Raw genomic sequence first — 17,562 nt, 5'->3', positions numbered from 1 at the left:
GCCGCGCTCGCGCCACTGCCAAGCGAGGGGAGTTTGGCGTTCATTGCCAGCGCGAGCGCCGCCTGCGGGTTGAGTCGCACTAATTCCTCCACGACGCCGCGGTACATCGCCGCTTCCTCGGGCAAAAACGCGTCCCCTCCGCCTTGCCGTGTCGCCGCGCCTCTCAGCAGCCGCTGCGTGAAGGCCTCCACGAGGCGGAGGTCGTGCGCCATCGCCCGCCCCTCTGCCTTCGCCAGAAACCGGGACTGTCGCGAGTGCAGCTCGGAAACCGTGCGCTGCGTGGTGTCCTTGACGCAGAGCACGCGCCTGGAGTTGCCAGGCAGCGCGCTAAGTGGAGTGGTGGTGTCGTGGTCGGACGCCAGCGCAATCTTCTTTGCCTCCTGCAGGCGTTGCAGGGCCTCGGCTTTGGGCAGCTCCGCCAGCAGCTGCTGGAGCGCGACAGGGTGCAGCAGCTGAACGGGCGAAGACGCCCCACCGCCGTCCACAAAGACGGCATCTATGAAGCACGCACGCACGTCGTGTGGCGCCACTTGCTTCTCCAGCAGACGGAGGGTTGCGGCGGAGGACCGCTGCACAAGCCCACGAACCTGGTGCATATGCTCCTTCCCTTCCCCACCCAAGCGACGGCGTTGCAAGAGAGACGCAGAAGGCCAAGGAAAGAGGGTGCGGCGCGTGGCACGCGCAATATCGCCAGAGTAGAGGTGGGGCACAGAAGCTAGGCCCCCCGCTTCCCCTCCCTCCAAACGTAAGAAAAAGAGACACACAGACAGGAAAGGAAAATAAAAACGTGGTAAGAGGGGATGCGGGCAAGTGCCTTATCGTGCATATATATATATATATATCTATGAGAATGGACAAATGCATGTGTCCCCTGGAGGAGGTCCAGGAAAGAGGAATTAAACAATAAACAACAAAGGGGAGTGTTTGACCTGGACGGCTCTGGGACAGCCATGCACAATAGTATGCGTCCGTACGTGGGATATATAATGTCAATTAAACCTCCTCCACGCTGCGCGTGGCACTCACCTCCTCCTGCAGAACATCGTCCTCATCGTCGCTCACGGCGTCACTGCCTGTCTCATCTAAGGAGGACGACGACGAGGACGAGGAGGACGACGAGGAGGAGGACAACACACCGCAGCAGCGGAGGCAGGTGACGTAGTAGATGGAGCGTCGCGGCCCCATCCCCTCCGCCTCCATCCCCGGATACTCGCGTCTAATGTGAACAAACTGCGCCCCCGCCGCGTCCAGTTCAAAGTAGCGTGGATCGAGGCAGTCAAAACAAAAGGACGAGGGGCACTCTGTGCACATGAACGCGGCTCCGTCGACGCCCTGCCCCTTACCGCACGAGACGCAGCTGTGGCGGGGGCACGTCCAGCGCCGTGGGCCGGCCACACCGGCTTTCAGCCTCCGCTCGCCGGCGCACGCGGCGTGGTACGCCTTTGGGCAGAGAGCGCAGTGGTACAGCGGCTCCAGCGGTCGCATGATTTCCCCGCACACAAAGCAGTTGTGCGTGGTGCCCACAACAGTCCGCCCATCTCGATTCTCTGTCTTCGCTGCAGAGGGACCTGGCAGCCCTTCTGCCTCGACGCGCAACAATTCCGCCACCGCGGCGTCCTCCACAGAGGCGTCGTGGTCGCCGTCGACACTGTGCATTTGGACCGAGGGTTCACGGGAGGAAGCTGTGGTTTGATTCTCGGCGCTGAACAGCAGACGAATCTGATGCGCGGAGAGGGCCAAGCCGGCCGCGTCGTCCCCCTTGCAACTCCCGCCGTCTACAATGAAGTCCCCGAGTGACGCTTTTCGCAGAGCCACGTTGAGAATGCGCTCCTCAATGGTGTTGCGAAGGCAGAGCCGGTGCACGCGGACGAGACGCGTCTGGCCAATGCGGTGGGCCCTGTCGGCGGCCTGGCGGTCAATCTGTGGGTTGTAGTGCGCATCAAAGAGGATGACAGTGTCGGCGCCGGTCAGCGTCACACCCACGCCGCCAGCTGTGGTGGTGAGGAGGAACACAAAACACGAGGACCCGGGGGCATTAAAGCGGATCATGGAAAGCTCACGCTCCACACGGGGCGTGGTGCCGTCGAGCCGCTCAAAACTATAACCCCGCATCACACAGAGTGCCTGCAGAAGATCCAAAATGGAGGTAAAGTTGGAAAATATTAGGCATCGGTGCCCATTTGCCCTACACTCCCGCAGCATGCGATCCAGCTCCACCATTTTGGCGCTCATTGCCACGATGGAGGCCTCATTCAAGGCAATGCCCGCTGCAGCTAAACGCTCCTCCCAACTCGCCTGGCCCGAACTCCGACCCTCCACGGCCAACAGCCGCAACGCCAGCGGATGACAACAGACAATGCGTTGATGCGTGAGGTGCGCCTGAAGCCGGGTCCCAGTGGCTGCTTCATCCCCACTCAACGCCTGCTCCGTCATGTGGGAAAGCAGTCGTCGCTGTGTGCATGTAGGAGCAAGCATCCGCGTGGGCTCATCTACGCGTGGCGGAAGTCCAAGCTCAATAGATCCCTTTGTTCGACGCAGCATAACGCATTGAAGCACCCGCGCGCAGTCCTCCGCCGCCGTGACGGGGTCATCGCCGTCGCCGACGCCGCCGTCGTAGCTGGCACAGTAGGAGGGGTACAGGAAGCTCATCAGGCTCCACACCTCCCCCACGTTGTTATGTACCGGGGTACCCGTCACGGCGAGCCGAAAGCACGCCGTGAGTTTCCGTGCCACGTAGGAGATTATGGTATTACGCCCCTTCAGAACATGCGCCTCATCCACCACGGCCACAACCCATGCCCGTTTTCGGAAAAACCCGCGGTCCTGATTGAGAACAGCGGGGGTTGTCACAAAGACGCAGTGGCGATAGCCCCGAGTGGTGCGCAGTGACGCGCGTCCCTTTCTTTCGCCGTGGTACTTCACCACACGCAACGTTGGCGCCCACCGCGCGAGTTCCCGCGTCCAGGCTGTGAGTGTCGAGAGCGGTGAGACGATAAGGTGTGGGCCGTCAATGGCGTGCTGCGTCTTGAGCAGGTGCAGAAAGGCCGAGATCTGTGCCGTCTTGCCGAGCCCCATGTCATCTGCCAGGATGCATGGTGTTCCTCTGTGGAAGTTGTTTAGTAAGAACTGGACACCCTCAAGCTGGTACGGGCGCAGCGTGTAGCCATTCGCGGCCCCAGTGTTCTCCGGCGTGGCTACAGGCGCGGGGAGAAACTGCGGCCCTCGCGTCTCAGCCGCAATGCGGCGCATCGCCCTGTCGCTGAAAAAGGGCTCAAACATCTGTAAGAGCTCCACATTTCGCCGTAATTCCCACCGGAATTGAACCTCAAACCGCTCCGCGATTGCCGCCAGCGCCTCGTTGGACCGCGTCATCCACGGCAGCTCGCGGAGGGCCACGACAGTCGCTGCAGACGCCGCTGTTGTCGCAGCGTGTGCGCCCGCGTGGGACGCGGCTATTGCTGCTGCTGCTGCTGCCGCCGTCTCCTCCTTGGGCCGCACAGTTGCGCCGTGCTCGCCGCCAAGCAGCAGCCGCAGCTCCTCCTCCTCCTCCTCGTCTCTGTCCCCTGAGAGGAGGACGACCTTCGCGGGAGCCGCAAACGTCGCGTCGGCGGAGAGTTTTACCTCCGCGTGACTGAACTCGGCCGCATTTGGAGAGGCGGTGGCGGAGGCGGCGTCGGCCACAACCGTCGCGGCGGACGCCTTTGCTTCCGCCACGCTTCCCGGCGAGGTGTCTTCGTCGGGGCGCGGTCGCTTGAGGCTCGTGCCGGGCCCCGCCCCCCGCTTGCCCAAAAACGTCGCGAAGGGGTTGCCAAAGTCCATCGCCGTGAGCGCCGCTCAAGACAGGCCCCTCTCAACTGCGGCCACGCACAGAAAGAAAGAGAGCGAGAAGTGAACACACACACACAGACACAGAGAGAGAGAGAGAGGCACGAGAAACGGCAAGTCAGGCAGGTGAGTCGCAGTTGCAATGAAAGACCTCGTTGGGAGTAAACAATAATAACAACAACCACAACGACAAATATGCTGCAGAAATCACGAAGGTGCCGCCGATAGTCGCTACCACACCAAAGGGCCCCCACAAAACAATTTGTCTGTTCTTTCTGGCCCGCCGCCGTCATCCTTCCCGCTCCCTTCCTACAACGGCGTGAAGGCGGACTGCGTCCAACGGCCCTTGCTTGGTTGTTTTCCCTCTTAACTTACTTTTCTTGTCCGCCGCACGCGGACAGACGGACACACACGTGTAGGCTAACATCCACCGCTACTCTCCATCCTCCCCCCGATCACCCCAAGACATCCTCGCCACAGCCGCTCTAACCCCGCACACTGCAGCAGGCACATGGATGCATCCCCCGCCGCTCTGCCTTCTTCCTACCACATGTTGCTGGTGCTGAGCTCATCGCGCGTTGTGACGCGACTCAAGACGACGGTGATGTCGTCCGTCTTACCTCCCTTTGCGTCCTCTGCGCCGAACTTGCGCAGCATCGAGGCCCACGGGGTGTGGGCCTCGTGGTCCAGCGAGACCTTGTAGGCGCTCTGCACGAGTCGCTGCGCCACGCGCTGCGGGTCAATGTAGGCGACCTTCTCATCCGCGAAGACGGCGCTCAAGACGAAGCCAACGAGCGGCACCCGATCGAGCGCGCTCCCCTCCACCTTCCCGATCCAGCCGGCGTCGGAGGCGATGGTGGCGTTGAACTGGTTGTCGAAGAAGCCGTCCGTGGCGGCGATGACGACGTCGCCCTTCTGCACCCCCACCTTCTCGCGTATGGCGTCGCTGACTTTGTCTGAGAAGGCGCGGCCGCGAAGGTGGGGAGGCACAACCGCCAGCTGGAACGGGGCGTTAAAGCCGTGCACCTTTTCGTGCACGCGGTGCAGCACCTGGCGGTTGCGCACCACGAGGAGGCCGCTGTCGCCGACGTTGGCGACGTCGAGGACGTGGTCTCCCGTGTCCCCCTTGCGCAGCGTCGCCACACACGCCGTCGCGCTGCCCGCCTCCACCTCCTTGTCGTTCAGCACCTTGTCGAAGGCGGACTGCAGGATTACCTCGGGGTTCAACTCCTTGCGGTGGGTCTCAGCAAACAGTTTGGCGTTCTCCATCAGGGAGTTGGAAAAGAGCGCCGGGTCCACCCCCTCATCGCGCCAGCCACCAACGCCGTCCGCCACGCCGATGACTTTGTACGTGTTGGCCACGAAGAAGCTGTCCTCCCCGCAGTCGAGCTCGAGGAAACTGGCACGCTTCCGCCACGCAACAGAGATGCGCCGCCTGCGCTCCTCCACATCACTACGATAGGCCTGGGCGGGAGAGGGCTTGGCCTTGCAGAAGGCCCACGTCTGCAGCACAAGCTCCTCCATGTCCTTCTCATCCTCCGGAATGTCTTCAGGCGGCACCCCCCAGTTGCTCGTGTCGTTTGCCGCCGCCTGCGCCACCTCCGCGGGCACTGGTGTGCTTTGCCGGCCCCCCATTGCGAGCCCAGCGACGAGGACGAGCGAAAATACCCTGCGAGGACGGAAGCCGTCAAACAACAAAGAACAGAAAGCAAGAAAAAAAAAAGGAAATAAACGAAGGAAACAAAGCCCCACCGCAACAACAGTGAAGAGGCGCAGGAATAAAATGAGGGGCAATGAAAAAAAAAAGAGCCGTCGATGTGCGGAAGTTGCATGGATGTATATACAACGACATAGACGCATATACATATTATATATATATACCCCCGCAATGATGAGAAGAAGACTAAAAAAAAAAAAGGAACACACTGCCGTGCCTCGCTCCGAAGGAAGACCTTGACGATGTGGAGGGGAGGTTGTCCTCCCTACAGGGAGTTGTACCCATCATCCTCGTCCTCGTCCGTCAATACATCCGCGGGCAGGACGCCAGCGGCCAACAAGACACGCTTCCCCAGCCCCACAAACGCGGGAGGCCCGCACACCATGGCGAGAACGGGAGATGACGGCCTCACAAAATCGCCTAAAAAGCGCCGAATATCCGCCTCATCGGGCCTCCGACCGCATGTGGCGAGCAACCGCAACGACGCCTCTCCGGAGGAATTTGCCGACAGCTCCCGCTGCCTTGTGAGGAAGCAAGAAAAACGATAGGTAAAGTGCTCTGCTTGGGTGTGGTGCCACCGCAGAAAATCCTCCAACCTTGCCACGCAAGAGACGCTCCGCTCCACGTGAAGATGAATGACCTGAAGTTTCGGGAACTCCGGCAGACGCTTACCCTCAAAGTGATAACGAAGCGAAGCGTAGGGCGCCGTCATGGCGATCCCCGCAGAAAGCATCACAACGCGTCCCTCAAGCTCACGCAGGCGGCTCATATGATGCGTCAAGGTGAAACTCCCACCGTGGTGAAGTAGCGGAAACCTTTGACGCAGGGCATTCTTTGCCATCCACGCCGTCCCACAATCACACCGTGCTGCTGCCTTGATGATGAGGGTGAAGAGGCATCCTTTCCTGTTCAGCTCGACAACAGTCCACCGCCGCACGAAACGCCTACCGGGAGGCGCCGCGATGGGGAGCTCCAGGTCAACGAACTGTCCTGGCACCAGGGAGCTGGCGTCAAGCCCCCCTTGCGAGAGCTTAAGGTAGAACTCTTGAGTATTGTCGCAAACAGGCTCAACTCGGACACACGTCAGAACTGGGCGATCGGCGAGGGTGGGTGGTCGCAGTTTTGCCCCAGCCGCCAGCTTTGCGAGAACTTGTCCGCTGCGGCAGTCACTGTGCAGCCCCAGGCTAAACCCGCCCATACTTTGATGACCTCTCCGTCGCGCGTCCTCCAAGGGGGAAGCCATCGCCTCCTCCCTGTTCGCGATGGCCATTTCGGCGTATCCGTCACTCTCCAGCCGCGGCTCCGATTGGTTCAGCGTCACGAACACCTCCCCGCCCTCCAGAGTCACGGCGTGGGTGCGCTGCTTCCGCCCCTTGGAACAGACCTTCTGTGGGGCCGTCTTGTCCGGCACTCCCGCCGGCGTCATCTGCAGGGCCCAGTAGAGCCCCTCGCCGGTGTCGAGGGTGATGCGGTACTGGTGCCACGGGCACACGACGCACGGGTGCCCGCCCATCTCCTCAATGTCGCCCTCCAGCAGCGGCCCACCGTGGTGGTAGCAGGCGTTGTCGAGCGCGTAGAAGCGTTCCTTGTAGCGAAACACGACGACGTTGCGTTCGTCGCATTTCACCAATTGCCGGCTGCGTTCTCTAAACGACGCCGCCGGCCCGACGTGAAATCGCGCCGGTGTCGCCATTGCCACGTTTCTCCCGTTGTCGCACACAGCCAACACGGTGGGTCCATCCCACCACCTGCTTCCGGCAGCGCGAGACGGAAGAACAGGAACGGGAGAGAAAACAGTCGGGGACAGAAAGAAACCCAATAAAGCAAGTAACGAAAAAAAAAAAAAGAAGAAACAACAGAAGAAGCAACGGATGTATGAACTCCGGTATTCGTCTTACTTCGTTACGTCTCGTCACGGTTCGTTTTTACACGCATTTTTCGTTTCTTTGTATCGTAATTGAAGTAGAATAAACGGCGCCGCTGCCCCAAAATACGTGGCAGTGCCTTTACTCCCCCGCATCCTCTCGTTGCCATTCTGGCGGCGCGCACCCTTCAGGCCCCCTTGAGAGAAAATTTCTGTTTTTCCGCATTTTCAACAACCCGCTCGCGGTGGAGCCCTTTGCGGCGGCGAATGCGCTCCAACAGCTGCTCCGCGATGTTCTTCGTCCCCACCTCGGCGCCGTACTCCTCAATCTCCTCCTTCGTTGTGGGTGTGAAGTACGGGTCCGCGTCCACGACGCCCCACAGACTCATTTGGAGCTGCGCCGTCGAGGCCCCCTGCGTCGCGACGCGCAGCTCGTCCTGCAGTCCAAACGCCTCCACGGCTGGCAGCAGGCAACGGATGTAGAAGAGGTCACTGCCTTCGTTAGGCACCTCTTCAATAATCTCCGCGCGACGACGGCTGAGAGAGCCGTAAATTTTCCCCTGCGTCGCACCAAAGGAGTACACCGTACACTCATAGATAGGCTCCACGAGACGCCGTGGGTGCAGCTCCATCGCCGCACGGCAGGCGTCACGGACGCACGGCAGCACCATCCCACCTGTCAGGCCGGAGGCGGCGTTCACCGCGAGATCGGTGATGACAAATGCGACGTTCAGCAAGGGCTCCTGTGCCATGGGGCCACTCTCTGCCGCCGCCTGGAACCCCGCTACGATGCTGTCCTTCCAGGCCTTAAAGAGCTCAAATTTCTGCGCTGCGGCATCCTCGTCGCCAAGATGCAGCAGCATGAGCGCGCCAATAAACTTCAGCTTTGTCGGACCCGAGGCAACAATCCCGTGCTGCATCTCTGCTGCCCAACGCTTGTTTGCCTTTAATGCGGTCTCCACCTGCCGAAGCACCCGCGTGTTGGAGCCGTGATTCACGCAGTCATCCTTCAGCACGTCGAACACCTCCGGCGGCAGACAACGCGCGTGCAGCGTGATGGAGAAGGCACCATCAGCGGTTGAGCCTGTGTGCATCTTGGGCTTCATATTCGCACCACCGGTCGCGAGAGTCTCGCGAAACGAGACAATCGGCTCAGACGCCAAGATCTGCACACGCGCAAAGGAATCCTCAAGATCTTTTAAGCAGCGCTCCAGGTGGACCTCTCCGGCGGTGCCAATCACGTGCTCCCCCGTCGGGAGGATGCTCACCTCCACCTGCGGGTCAACCCTGTACAGCAGCCGTAGCCCCCGCACCAACTCGAGGTGGTCCTTCGGGTCCTTTGGGTAGACGGAGGCGCGCAGGATGGACGTACTCGGCAGCACGAGGGGCTTAAACGGCGGAACCCCATCCACCGTGGAAAGTGTGGCGTACTTTGTGATGCAGGCGGTGAGACCTCCGACGCCGCACAGGGTCCCGCTGCAAGCCTCCGTCGCCTCATCCAGGCCTGTGCCGCGAAAAAGAAACACCTTTTTCACAGTCTCCTCCACAACCTTGTCATCGCTGTGGACGTACACTCTTTGACCGGGTCGAAGGCGACCACTGTAGACACGAGCAAAGCCAACGAATGCGTTGTCCCTTTCCTCCTCTTGTCCAATCGTTGTGCCTACAAGAAACTGCGTGTCAATGAGCTTGCACACATACACAACGCAGGGGGCATCGGGGCTGGTCGTGCAACTCATCAGTGCCTCTTTTACGTGCGTCGGAGTCTCAGCAAATCGTGGAATGAGAAAGGGCAGTCGACGACGTTGCGCCATAACGGGGGAATCTAATTTCTCACAAACAACACCTAGGACACAATTCGCAAGCGGAAGCCACGAAGACAGCAACGCCTTTAATTTCCCTCGCTGGTCCCGTCGCGGGTTATTCCACAGGCGCTCTGGAACCCCCAACCTGGCGGCCATGCGTAACTGCTGCTCCACATTACCCTCCTCGCCGAGAAAGGTGCGGTACAGCTGCCAAACAGGTTCCAGCATCAATTGCACCGCCAGCGGCTGCTGTCCGGCTCGCCGTGGAGTTGGATGTGCAGTCCTTGTTTTGGCGTCAATGTAGTAATCTCCCCAGAGCGTCGTGTGCATGTTGGTCATCCCCAATTTGCTCTCGTAGAGAGAGGCGAAAACGTTGGTACTGAAGGCCCATCCATCGTAGCAGCTGCAGAATATCACGTTGCCTTTTGTGGGGCAGAACCATACGTCGTCGCTGGGGTCCCCACGATCTTGATGCATGAGCGTCTCCCCCTCCTCCTGAATCTTGAGTTGGTTGGCAAATGCGGCGAGTGCGGCGTTGCAGGATTCCACAATGGCACGCATTCGGTAGTACGCCTCCTCCGGGGTGAGCTGCTGCACAGTAATTAGCAGATCCACCTTGTTGAGCACGAGGCACATCGACAGACCCTCGCGATGGGCGTGGCGCAGCATGCTACTTGTCTGCTGGGTCACACCGTCCACCACGTCGACAAGGATGACGGCGCCGTCGCACAGCCGCATCGCCGTGGACACCTCACACGAGAAATCGATGTGTCCAGGCGAATCCACAAGATTCAAAAGATGCTCCGCCCCCTTGTAGACGTGCCGCAGCGCGATGGAGCTGGCCTTCATCGTGATACACCGCTCCTGCTCGTCTGGGCGGGAGTCGAGCAGCCGAACCTCGCCAGCGAGCTGCGGGGAGAGGATGCCGTTGCTCGCAACCAGGTAGTCGCTAAGCGTGGTCTTGCCGTGATCCACGTGCGCCACCATGCAGAAGTTGCGGGTGCGCTCGGGCCTCTCAGCGAGGCGCTGCAGGGACGCGGTGGCCTCAAGACTCATGTGAAGTCTGAACGGGCCGCCTGTAGGAAGAAAAGTAGGATATATATATATATGTATATGTACTTAGTTGCTTAGGTACGTACTCTAACTCTGGCACACAACCCCTCACGCTCCCGCCTTCAACGCGCGTGTTCACTCCACCACACCCTCGGCACCCTTGGCCTCGCTTGCTTTGCCTCTGCAGGGGCTTCGCCCCGCTCCCTCCACACACACGCACACACACTCCCTACCTCTTGGGTGTGTCTGCCTGAGCCCACAAACCCCCGCCCACGCCAAACGAGACGATGGCAGCAAAGTTGCACAAAACAACGAAGAGAGAAAGAGAGAGGGAGAGAGAGATGATAGGATATGGTCGTGTTGTCGACAGATTCGACTTGTCAGACCCCTCGAACAAAACACACAACCGTATTCCCTGCATCCTCTTCATTCATTGGTTCATCTCACACCTCGCACTTTCACTGCTTTCTTTGCATCCTCCTCCTCAGCAGCCGTTGCTGCTGCTAAATGACAACTACACACAGAGACAGACAGACAGACAGACATACAGACATCACCGTGCCAGAGAAGTTCATCACTCTGCTCACACGCTAGCTTCTGCCCCCCTCCGCTTCGTTGTCAGACAGGCGCGTGCTTGAAAGAGGTATGCAGAAGTGCGTGGATGTCTTGCAACACTCCCTACTCCTACGTGCTAATGCGGCTTTAACAGCGCGACGCCTAGAACAGCTCTGGCCTAGACTTCGGCAGCATAATCCAGTGGCCGTCGGGTCCATGCAGGCCGCTGAACGACTTCTCCTTGGGCATCAGGAAGTACAGGTAGATGAAGGCAATGAGGTAGCCCCACACCTGGAAGTACTTCTTGCGCGACTGGATCTCAATCAGCTCGGTCGTGGAGATATCCCACGGCTTCTTCGTGAGTCGCTGGTAGTACTTCGCCTCCGGCGCCGGAATCTTCACAACGTCCACGTCCATCGGTTGAAAGTACGTCCATGCCATGTAGGTGTCATAGATGGCGGTGTTGGGCTCCTGGAACGGGGACGAGGAGCGCACACCACGCTCGTTCATTGGGAAAGCGTTCTGGATGTCGCACGTGTTCATGCACTCACCGCCGGTGGAGAAGGTGGGGCCGTTGCCAACCAACGCCTTGCGGGTGGCGGCCAGGGCAAACAGCGGCGTTTTCCGCATCATCTCTGCCTGGAAACTGGCACTTCGCCGGTGGATGCGAGAGAAACCACAACGACAAGAAAGAAAGAAAGAAAGAAAGAAAGAGAGACATACATGACAATGAGAAACAACAAGAAAGGGAATATATATATATACATGTATAAACAGACGGAGAGCCGTCCTATAGGCTCACTCCTCTTCATCTTCCTCCTTCGTCTTTCGCTCTTGTGTCTCGACGCAGCTCCTCCTACAGCGAGAGCGGAAGGCGGAAGGGCAACGGCGGCGGGGGTCAACGAGGCGGCGTGGCCTCTACAGCGCCACCCACATCAACTTACACTGCGACGCCGCTTATACAACGCGCGCTGCGTAGGCGGCTTCACCTCCGCCCTCGTTGGGAGTTTTGTGAGTGCAATGGCCCTCCTAAGGAGGTCCTCCAGCCACGACTCCGTCAACTGCGCCGTGCCGGATGCGAAGACTCCCTCAATCTCCACCTCGTGCCCCAGCGCCCCCTTCTCCGTCACCCGCGTCAGGTCGTAGCGGAACAGCCCATCCGTGATGCTAAGCCGGTCCTTTAGACGCGTGTGGCCGACGTGGGCAGCGGCGTGCGCGCGAGGCAGACGCCCTGGGGTCTCTGTGGAGACGGCAAAGCGAAGATTATACGCGCCCAGTGGGACTAAAATGTTCTTGACGAGCAAACGCTTCTTCCGCACACATGCGACGCAGTGGGTGGGTTTGCCGTCCTCACCAGTGGCGTACGTATGGCGCCACCCACGCACAACCACGTCGCGCGTCACGGATCGAGTCGGGGAACAATCTTTCATTTCCGTCGTGAGATGCGCCTTGATTCGCTCGAAATCCCGCGCAGCGACAGACGCCGCAAACTTTGCATCGACTATCCGCAGCCCCTTGAGCTGTCTGCCCTTCTCTCCAGCGGCATCTTCGCAAGAAGTGCCTCCTCCTCCTCCTCCCGCCGCCGCCTCCTCGGCGAAGCGGCACAGCCGCAGCTCCACCTCGCAGAAAGGCTCAGAGAGGTGCTTTTTCGCAGAGGCAAACAACTCCTTGGCCACCGCACGCAGGTCCGCCGTGCTCACACTCTCCGCCTCGCCTTGCGAATCCCCATTGGTCTCCTTGCACGGCTCTCGCCCCCCTCCTTCTCCTTCTCTCTCTTCCCTCTCCATGCGCCTTATTTTGCCGGTTTCTATACCTTCGCTCCTTTTCCTTCGTCCGCCCCACCGCTCACAGCGACGGTGAGCGTGATAACGCACGGGAAGATCGAGGGGTGGGCGGACGAGGGCAACACAGCAGCCGCAGCCGCAGGGGGAGGGGGCCAAGGCCCGACTTGTGGGACTGCTTCGCCACCCGCTCCCGCTTCTCTTGGAGCAATCACCGTTCGCACTCCACGCCTCATTTGTTCTCACACTCCCCCCCCCCGGCATAAGTCCAAGAATAATAACAAAAATATAAACAAACAAAGCAAAGCAGCGTCGCCCACCCCCCAAACACCACTCCCTCTTCTCCATTTACTCGGAAACGAAAAGGCACAAGACCAAAATCGTGATGCTTCACACGGTGGAATTGACTATGTACGAGAACGCTTACGGCGCAGCAGCGGACACTCCGCACGGGAGTGGCCAGCCTCGTTACAATAGCTGCAGTGCATGTACGACGTCGCATGCGCACGGCCGCGGTAACCCGCAGGTACACCCGCGGTCTCGGTCACCCTCTCTGCACTTTGCAGCTCACGAATCTTTTGCACCTGCTCCTCCTTCTCGCGCTGCTTTTCCTCAGTTGTTTTCTGCAGCTCCGCCACCACCTGTTCCACCTCGACCATCAAGGCCTTGGCCTCATCGTAATTTGGGTTCAACTCCAGGCATCGGCGCAGCGCCGTGTATGCCTCGTGCGGGTGTTTTAACTGATGCTGCGCGTGGGCAATGCGAAAGAAGGCTCTTGCGTACATGGGATTCACCTCCACAGCCTTCATTCCGTCTTCCAGTGACTCGGCATAGCGGCCTGCCCGACTATAGGCCGCACTCCGATTACAGTACAATACCGCTAACTCAGCAGACTTGCTACTGCTGCCACCAGTAGGGTCCCCACGCTTGGCTTCACCACCACTGGCACCTGTGGCACACCGTGGGTGCAGCTCAATTGCCTTCGAAAAGTGTCTCACAGCACTCAGGTATTCGCCCTTTCCCATGGCCTCCTTCCCTTGTTCAACGCCCCTACAATAGTAGTACGCATCCTTCGTCTCCTGTGAGGCAATGCCTTTGCCGCTGCGTATGAGCTCCAGCACAGCCCGATGCTGCTCCAGGTAGAGAGTGTTCGTCGGCTCCAACGTGTGCGCGCGACTGTAGTGCTGCGCGGCCTCCTCATAGTGCTTCATCCCATGATATGCTGTGGCCACACGCCCATGTACTTTGCTATTCTGCTCATCTAACACTAGTGCCTTTTTAGCGGCATCGAGAGCCTCTGAAAACTGATCGCGCGCCGCAAGGCACGCACTCATATTGGAGTATGCCCGTACCTTTTGCGCCGTTGTGGCGCGAGTGTCCTCGGCAATTGCGGCATACACGCCAACGGCGTCAATGTGACCTCCCTCACGCACGAGAGTCGCTGCCTTCGTGAAGTCCTCCTCGAGACTTCCCGACATGACGGTGTGTGTGTGTGTGCGTCCTTTTTTTCTTCCTCCCCGCACCCACCCTTTTCCGCTGCTTCCATCAATAAAGAAAGAGGCGCAAAGCAACGACAAAAAAGCAAAAAAAATAAATAGTAATAAAAAACGTAAAGAAAAAGAAAGAAGCAACAACAGCAGCAACAACCGGCAATGGTTGGGATCCAACTTCACGAGGAGCACATGACCGCCTCCACAGGGAGGGCCACTGCGCTCGACTGCGGACGAAGCGAGGCAAATGCCGTGCGGTCTACGGCGCCTGTGCGCGCAATCCGCGCCACGGGGGGGATGCGGGGCGGTCAACCGTCGATAAGTCAGTTTTTTGCCATAAAATATATTACAACGATAATAGCCGCGAGGATAAGGCAGCAAACAAGGTATACGGTCATCATGGGACGACCCACCTTTTCCAGCGTCTTCTTTAGCTTCACATTCATTTTGCCCAAGTTGCCATGGACATCGTCCATCTTCCGCTCCGTCTCCTCCAGCATCTGCTCTTGCGCCCCGAGCTCAGAGGTGATGTGCGTCGCGTTTTCGTTGAGGCGCTGCACACCGACGTGGATGCGATCCAGCGAAGCGTCGATGACCGCGTCATTTTTTTGCGTGTCTTGAAAAAACTGTAGGAACTCCACGTCGTCACGGAGGTTGTAGGCACTGCCGGGACTTGACGCAACGTTGCCGGGCCCGGCGCCCACGAAGGCGCTCTGGTTCACGGCGTGCTCCCAGTCCGCGGAGGCAAGTGAGGCGGTTGCGCCGGCGGTGCCACTTGGCTTCGCAACAGGAATCCCCTCGCCGTAGCGCTGCCGCACCAGATCCAGCGTCCCGTTGAAGTGATGGGACAACAACGCGAAGTCCAGCTTCCGCCCCTCGCTCAGTGACAGCCTCCGTGCCTTCTGCATCTCCACCTTGGCCTGCCGCTCCTCCTTGCGGATCTGCTGGCTCAGCTCGACGCGAGACGTCCGGGTTGCGTCTGGGGGCATCCCATCCAGCTGCGTCACCAACTCCCGTATGCGGCGAATGCGCACGGCGGCCTCGAACTGAGCCTCCTCGTACGGCGTCATCCTCCCCGCCCGCTGAGGCCGCAAGTTCTCTCCCTCGCGCAGGGGCAACGACGGCCGCTCTGCGGCGCCGTGCGGACTTGCCATGCGCCACCCCCCTCTCTCACCACCCACCGTACTTCCCACGCAGCGGAGACCGCCCTCACATCCTTGCGAGAAGAGTGCAACGCATTTGGCATGAGAAGAGAAAGGCAAAAAAAAAAAAGAGAAAAAAAATAAACAAACAGGGAAAAACCTGAAATAAAGCTTTGAAAAAATGAAGGAACTTTTATGGTGCGTACTCATATATATATATCACACACACACACACAAAAGTAGCAGCGATTAATGCAAAACCGAGTAGCATACCTTTCAACAACAACCGAAAAAAAAAAAAGGGCCGGGCTTCATTCGACAGTGTTGTGGTATACTCGCCACAAGTCGTTCTGCTTCGTGGGCAGGAGAACCAGCATCTCGCGAGCCAACTTCACCTCCACTTCGGCCTCTTCCTTCATGGGGTTACTAGCCGCAAAATCGAGGACCCTTTTAAACCTCACAATACTAACAGAGATGTTGTCGTATTCGTCTTTTGGATTCTTGTAGTAGCGCTTCGTCTGCAAGTGTGCCAGTCGCATCAGCGCCCGGAAGAAAGGCAGCCTAGAATCTGCGTCCAGCGTCTCTGGAAGCTTATTCTCCTTTGGATCCTTCCATGTGTCACAGAAGCGTGTGTAGAAGCTCTGCGTCTTGTCCGTGAATGCATTTAATTTCTTGTCCGACAACGGTTTTTCCCCTTCCATGGGGTTTTCCTTCTGCTGAATGTAGAGCTCTAGTAGCTCCTCATGCATGGCCCCCAGGTCAAAGAGCAACTGACGGACAAGCGTGGGGTAGGCGTTAAAGTTCAAGTCACCGGGAAATGGTTCAATCAGCGCCACGCGTCGTTGATGCATGGCGATGACGCGGCCACGATTCGTCTCAAAAGGAATGAGTGCCGCGTACAGCTGCGCAATATCCTTGACAATATCAATGTGCTCCGTGCAGCAACCATCGTACAAGTAATACTCGAGCGCCTTGTTAAACCAGGCATTGGCCTCCTTGAAGCACTCACGCGCCTCCTCAAAGGTCTCAATCGCCGGGAGCGGCTGCGGTGGCGGAATATCAATAGGAAAATCAACCCACCATTCTTCAAACCCGTCTGGTAAATGGCCTCGCGGCGCACACTGCTGCCCCACATTCGCGTAGTAATGTAGCCGATGTAAATAAAATTTCCCAAAGGCCCACGCCACAATCCCAAGCGTTTCCTCGTTTGCATTTTCCTTCGGCATAATGTACTCCCCGGCCTGAAGGCAATGTAACGCCTTACCGTAGTCAAAACAACTGCTATAAAATGCACTGAGGTGCAAGGCGTTTGTGGCCCAATCCTTCTTGGAAAACTCCATTTTATTTAGCAGCTGATGGTACAACGTGTGATGACAATACCGTGAGGCCAGGGGTGCCATCTGGCATGCCGTGTAAACCTGGGCCAAGAAAAATAGCGTGGACGTATACGCCGTATCCATTTCAAACCGGGCCGTGCACATGGATAGCGCGTCAGGTGCGATGCTTGCTCGGTCAAGTGTGCCGTTGTCTAACACGGGAATGTCCTTCATGAGGCAAGACCCGGGCCGAGACTGAAACCAAACACTCCAGTCCTTATACGCCTTCTCTGCCACAAGAAGAACCTGTTTCGCGTCGTTGATGCGCAGGTCCACATTGCGGTTCGATAGATACAACCCCAACGCATTGTGCACGCGCATAAACTCCGTGGCAAACGCGTACTCATTTTCAGCCGTCACAAACGGGACCTCATTCCTGAGGATTTCCTCCAGTGGCTGGGGCGCAATATCCACAACATCGGCAAGCAACTCCCGCTTCGCCCCGGAGAGGGTCAATGTGTACGCTTTGCAAATTTCCTGCACCCCTTCCGCCTCTTCATCGGTCTCTAACATGTTCAGACCAATGAACACATAGCACCGGCAGAGCTGGCTCATCGCCGCCTGTGAAGGAGACTCCTTGTACGCATTCCGCACAGACTCCCGCAGCGCCTGCATTTGTTCCCTCGCCGTGAATTTGGGCTCCAGGATGTTGCGTCTCGGCCCCTCCGTGTTGCTCAGTGCCTCAATCGCGTCGAAGGACGACGAGAAGGCGTTGGGGTCCATTCGTCTCGACAGAAAATTTCTTTATTTTTCGAGGCGAAAGTGGCCCCACAAACTCATGAAAAAAAAAAAAGAAAGAAGGAGGAGTAAAAACAATTATTACATACACATTTTTTTAAAGCGTTGCCTTTTCACCAATGCAGTTGCCCTCCACAATCGCCGAGGCGGCGGGCACGGGCTCCCCCAGACGGCCACGCCCACTTGTCAAGGAAGGCAAATGGTAACAATAATGTA

At 58.4% G+C, this 17,562-nt stretch overlaps 20 protein-coding genes across 20 annotated transcripts, besides 8 other annotated features; 13 read left to right on the top strand and 7 right to left on the bottom strand.

Annotated features, from left to right (window-relative positions):
* Positions 1–163: 163 nt before the first annotated feature.
* Tco025E_00077 (uncharacterized protein) lies at positions 164–496 on the bottom strand (the record flags this gene model as incomplete). Its single annotated transcript, XM_029367026.1, has 1 exon — positions 164–496. One exon carries the CDS (start codon positions 494–496, stop codon positions 164–166), a length of 333 nt encoding a protein of 110 aa, XP_029232899.1.
* Positions 497–824: 328 nt separating this feature from the next.
* Positions 825–846: a microsatellite.
* Positions 847–993: 147 nt separating this feature from the next.
* Tco025E_00076 (transcription activator) lies at positions 994–1,311 on the bottom strand (the record flags this gene model as incomplete). Its single annotated transcript, XM_029367025.1, has 1 exon — positions 994–1,311. One exon carries the CDS (start codon positions 1,309–1,311, stop codon positions 994–996), a length of 318 nt encoding a protein of 105 aa, XP_029232898.1.
* Positions 1,310–1,693, top strand: Tco025E_00075 (uncharacterized protein; the record flags this gene model as incomplete). The annotated part of the gene is made up of 1 exon (XM_029367024.1): positions 1,310–1,693. One exon carries the CDS (start codon positions 1,310–1,312, stop codon positions 1,691–1,693), a length of 384 nt encoding a protein of 127 aa, XP_029232897.1.
* Positions 1,694–2,343: 650 nt separating this feature from the next.
* Tco025E_00074 (uncharacterized protein) lies at positions 2,344–2,889 on the top strand (the record flags this gene model as incomplete). Its single annotated transcript, XM_029367023.1, has 1 exon — positions 2,344–2,889. The coding sequence occupies one exon, from the start codon at positions 2,344–2,346 to the stop codon at positions 2,887–2,889; it is 546 nt and encodes a 181-aa protein (XP_029232896.1).
* Positions 2,890–3,448: 559 nt separating this feature from the next.
* Positions 3,449–3,477: a microsatellite.
* Positions 3,478–3,534: 57 nt separating this feature from the next.
* Positions 3,535–3,555: a microsatellite.
* Positions 3,556–3,617: 62 nt separating this feature from the next.
* On the bottom strand, positions 3,618–4,118 carry Tco025E_00073 (uncharacterized protein; the record flags this gene model as incomplete). Its single annotated transcript, XM_029367022.1, has 1 exon — positions 3,618–4,118. One exon carries the CDS (start codon positions 4,116–4,118, stop codon positions 3,618–3,620), a length of 501 nt encoding a protein of 166 aa, XP_029232895.1.
* Positions 4,119–4,368: 250 nt separating this feature from the next.
* Tco025E_00072 (protein phosphatase 2C) lies at positions 4,369–5,094 on the bottom strand (the record flags this gene model as incomplete). The annotated part of the gene is made up of 1 exon (XM_029367021.1): positions 4,369–5,094. One exon carries the CDS (start codon positions 5,092–5,094, stop codon positions 4,369–4,371), a length of 726 nt encoding a protein of 241 aa, XP_029232894.1.
* Positions 5,094–5,657, bottom strand: Tco025E_00071 (uncharacterized protein; the record flags this gene model as incomplete). The annotated part of the gene is made up of 1 exon (XM_029367020.1): positions 5,094–5,657. One exon carries the CDS (start codon positions 5,655–5,657, stop codon positions 5,094–5,096), a length of 564 nt encoding a protein of 187 aa, XP_029232893.1.
* Positions 5,658–5,663: 6 nt separating this feature from the next.
* Positions 5,664–5,683: a microsatellite.
* Positions 5,684–5,705: a microsatellite.
* Positions 5,706–5,784: 79 nt separating this feature from the next.
* Tco025E_00070 (uncharacterized protein) lies at positions 5,785–6,090 on the top strand (the record flags this gene model as incomplete). The annotated part of the gene is made up of 1 exon (XM_029367019.1): positions 5,785–6,090. One exon carries the CDS (start codon positions 5,785–5,787, stop codon positions 6,088–6,090), a length of 306 nt encoding a protein of 101 aa, XP_029232892.1.
* A 656-nt stretch (positions 6,091–6,746) lies between these two features.
* On the top strand, positions 6,747–7,364 carry Tco025E_00069 (uncharacterized protein; the record flags this gene model as incomplete). Its single annotated transcript, XM_029367018.1, has 1 exon — positions 6,747–7,364. The coding sequence occupies one exon, from the start codon at positions 6,747–6,749 to the stop codon at positions 7,362–7,364; it is 618 nt and encodes a 205-aa protein (XP_029232891.1).
* A 230-nt stretch (positions 7,365–7,594) lies between these two features.
* On the bottom strand, positions 7,595–8,038 carry Tco025E_00068 (translation elongation factor EF-2; the record flags this gene model as incomplete). The annotated part of the gene is made up of 1 exon (XM_029367017.1): positions 7,595–8,038. One exon carries the CDS (start codon positions 8,036–8,038, stop codon positions 7,595–7,597), a length of 444 nt encoding a protein of 147 aa, XP_029232890.1.
* Positions 8,039–9,089: 1,051 nt separating this feature from the next.
* Tco025E_00067 (uncharacterized protein) lies at positions 9,090–9,515 on the top strand (the record flags this gene model as incomplete). The annotated part of the gene is made up of 1 exon (XM_029367016.1): positions 9,090–9,515. The coding sequence occupies one exon, from the start codon at positions 9,090–9,092 to the stop codon at positions 9,513–9,515; it is 426 nt and encodes a 141-aa protein (XP_029232889.1).
* Positions 9,516–9,862: 347 nt separating this feature from the next.
* On the top strand, positions 9,863–10,342 carry Tco025E_00066 (uncharacterized protein; the record flags this gene model as incomplete). Its single annotated transcript, XM_029367015.1, has 1 exon — positions 9,863–10,342. One exon carries the CDS (start codon positions 9,863–9,865, stop codon positions 10,340–10,342), a length of 480 nt encoding a protein of 159 aa, XP_029232888.1.
* A 129-nt stretch (positions 10,343–10,471) lies between these two features.
* Positions 10,472–10,490: a microsatellite.
* A 61-nt stretch (positions 10,491–10,551) lies between these two features.
* On the top strand, positions 10,552–10,902 carry Tco025E_00065 (uncharacterized protein; the record flags this gene model as incomplete). The annotated part of the gene is made up of 1 exon (XM_029367014.1): positions 10,552–10,902. The coding sequence occupies one exon, from the start codon at positions 10,552–10,554 to the stop codon at positions 10,900–10,902; it is 351 nt and encodes a 116-aa protein (XP_029232887.1).
* A 7-nt stretch (positions 10,903–10,909) lies between these two features.
* Tco025E_00064 (uncharacterized protein) lies at positions 10,910–11,965 on the top strand (the record flags this gene model as incomplete). The annotated part of the gene is made up of 1 exon (XM_029367013.1): positions 10,910–11,965. The coding sequence occupies one exon, from the start codon at positions 10,910–10,912 to the stop codon at positions 11,963–11,965; it is 1,056 nt and encodes a 351-aa protein (XP_029232886.1).
* An 18-nt stretch (positions 11,966–11,983) lies between these two features.
* On the top strand, positions 11,984–12,679 carry Tco025E_00063 (uncharacterized protein; the record flags this gene model as incomplete). The annotated part of the gene is made up of 1 exon (XM_029367012.1): positions 11,984–12,679. The coding sequence occupies one exon, from the start codon at positions 11,984–11,986 to the stop codon at positions 12,677–12,679; it is 696 nt and encodes a 231-aa protein (XP_029232885.1).
* Positions 12,680–12,985: 306 nt separating this feature from the next.
* On the top strand, positions 12,986–13,516 carry Tco025E_00062 (uncharacterized protein; the record flags this gene model as incomplete). Its single annotated transcript, XM_029367011.1, has 1 exon — positions 12,986–13,516. The coding sequence occupies one exon, from the start codon at positions 12,986–12,988 to the stop codon at positions 13,514–13,516; it is 531 nt and encodes a 176-aa protein (XP_029232884.1).
* A 631-nt stretch (positions 13,517–14,147) lies between these two features.
* Positions 14,148–14,243: a microsatellite.
* A 9-nt stretch (positions 14,244–14,252) lies between these two features.
* Tco025E_00061 (uncharacterized protein) lies at positions 14,253–14,711 on the top strand (the record flags this gene model as incomplete). The annotated part of the gene is made up of 1 exon (XM_029367010.1): positions 14,253–14,711. One exon carries the CDS (start codon positions 14,253–14,255, stop codon positions 14,709–14,711), a length of 459 nt encoding a protein of 152 aa, XP_029232883.1.
* Positions 14,712–15,350: 639 nt separating this feature from the next.
* Positions 15,351–15,381: a microsatellite.
* Positions 15,382–15,543: 162 nt separating this feature from the next.
* On the bottom strand, positions 15,544–15,933 carry Tco025E_00060 (putative L-ribulokinase; the record flags this gene model as incomplete). The annotated part of the gene is made up of 1 exon (XM_029367009.1): positions 15,544–15,933. The coding sequence occupies one exon, from the start codon at positions 15,931–15,933 to the stop codon at positions 15,544–15,546; it is 390 nt and encodes a 129-aa protein (XP_029232882.1).
* Positions 15,934–15,975: 42 nt separating this feature from the next.
* Tco025E_00059 (uncharacterized protein) lies at positions 15,976–16,335 on the top strand (the record flags this gene model as incomplete). The annotated part of the gene is made up of 1 exon (XM_029367008.1): positions 15,976–16,335. One exon carries the CDS (start codon positions 15,976–15,978, stop codon positions 16,333–16,335), a length of 360 nt encoding a protein of 119 aa, XP_029232881.1.
* A 919-nt stretch (positions 16,336–17,254) lies between these two features.
* Tco025E_00058 (uncharacterized protein) lies at positions 17,255–17,560 on the top strand (the record flags this gene model as incomplete). Its single annotated transcript, XM_029367007.1, has 1 exon — positions 17,255–17,560. A coding segment is annotated over one exon (306 nt), but the record flags the coding sequence as incomplete, so codon positions are not given.
* Between the last annotated feature and the right edge of the window lie 2 nt (positions 17,561–17,562).

This window comes from Trypanosoma conorhini, assembly GCF_003719485.1.
Source record: "Trypanosoma conorhini strain 025E chromosome Unknown Tco_14.4_contig_00001, whole genome shotgun sequence".
Lineage (NCBI taxonomy): Eukaryota > Euglenozoa > Kinetoplastea > Trypanosomatida > Trypanosomatidae > Trypanosoma > Trypanosoma conorhini.
This window is presented reverse-complemented; position numbering and strand designations above follow the sequence as displayed.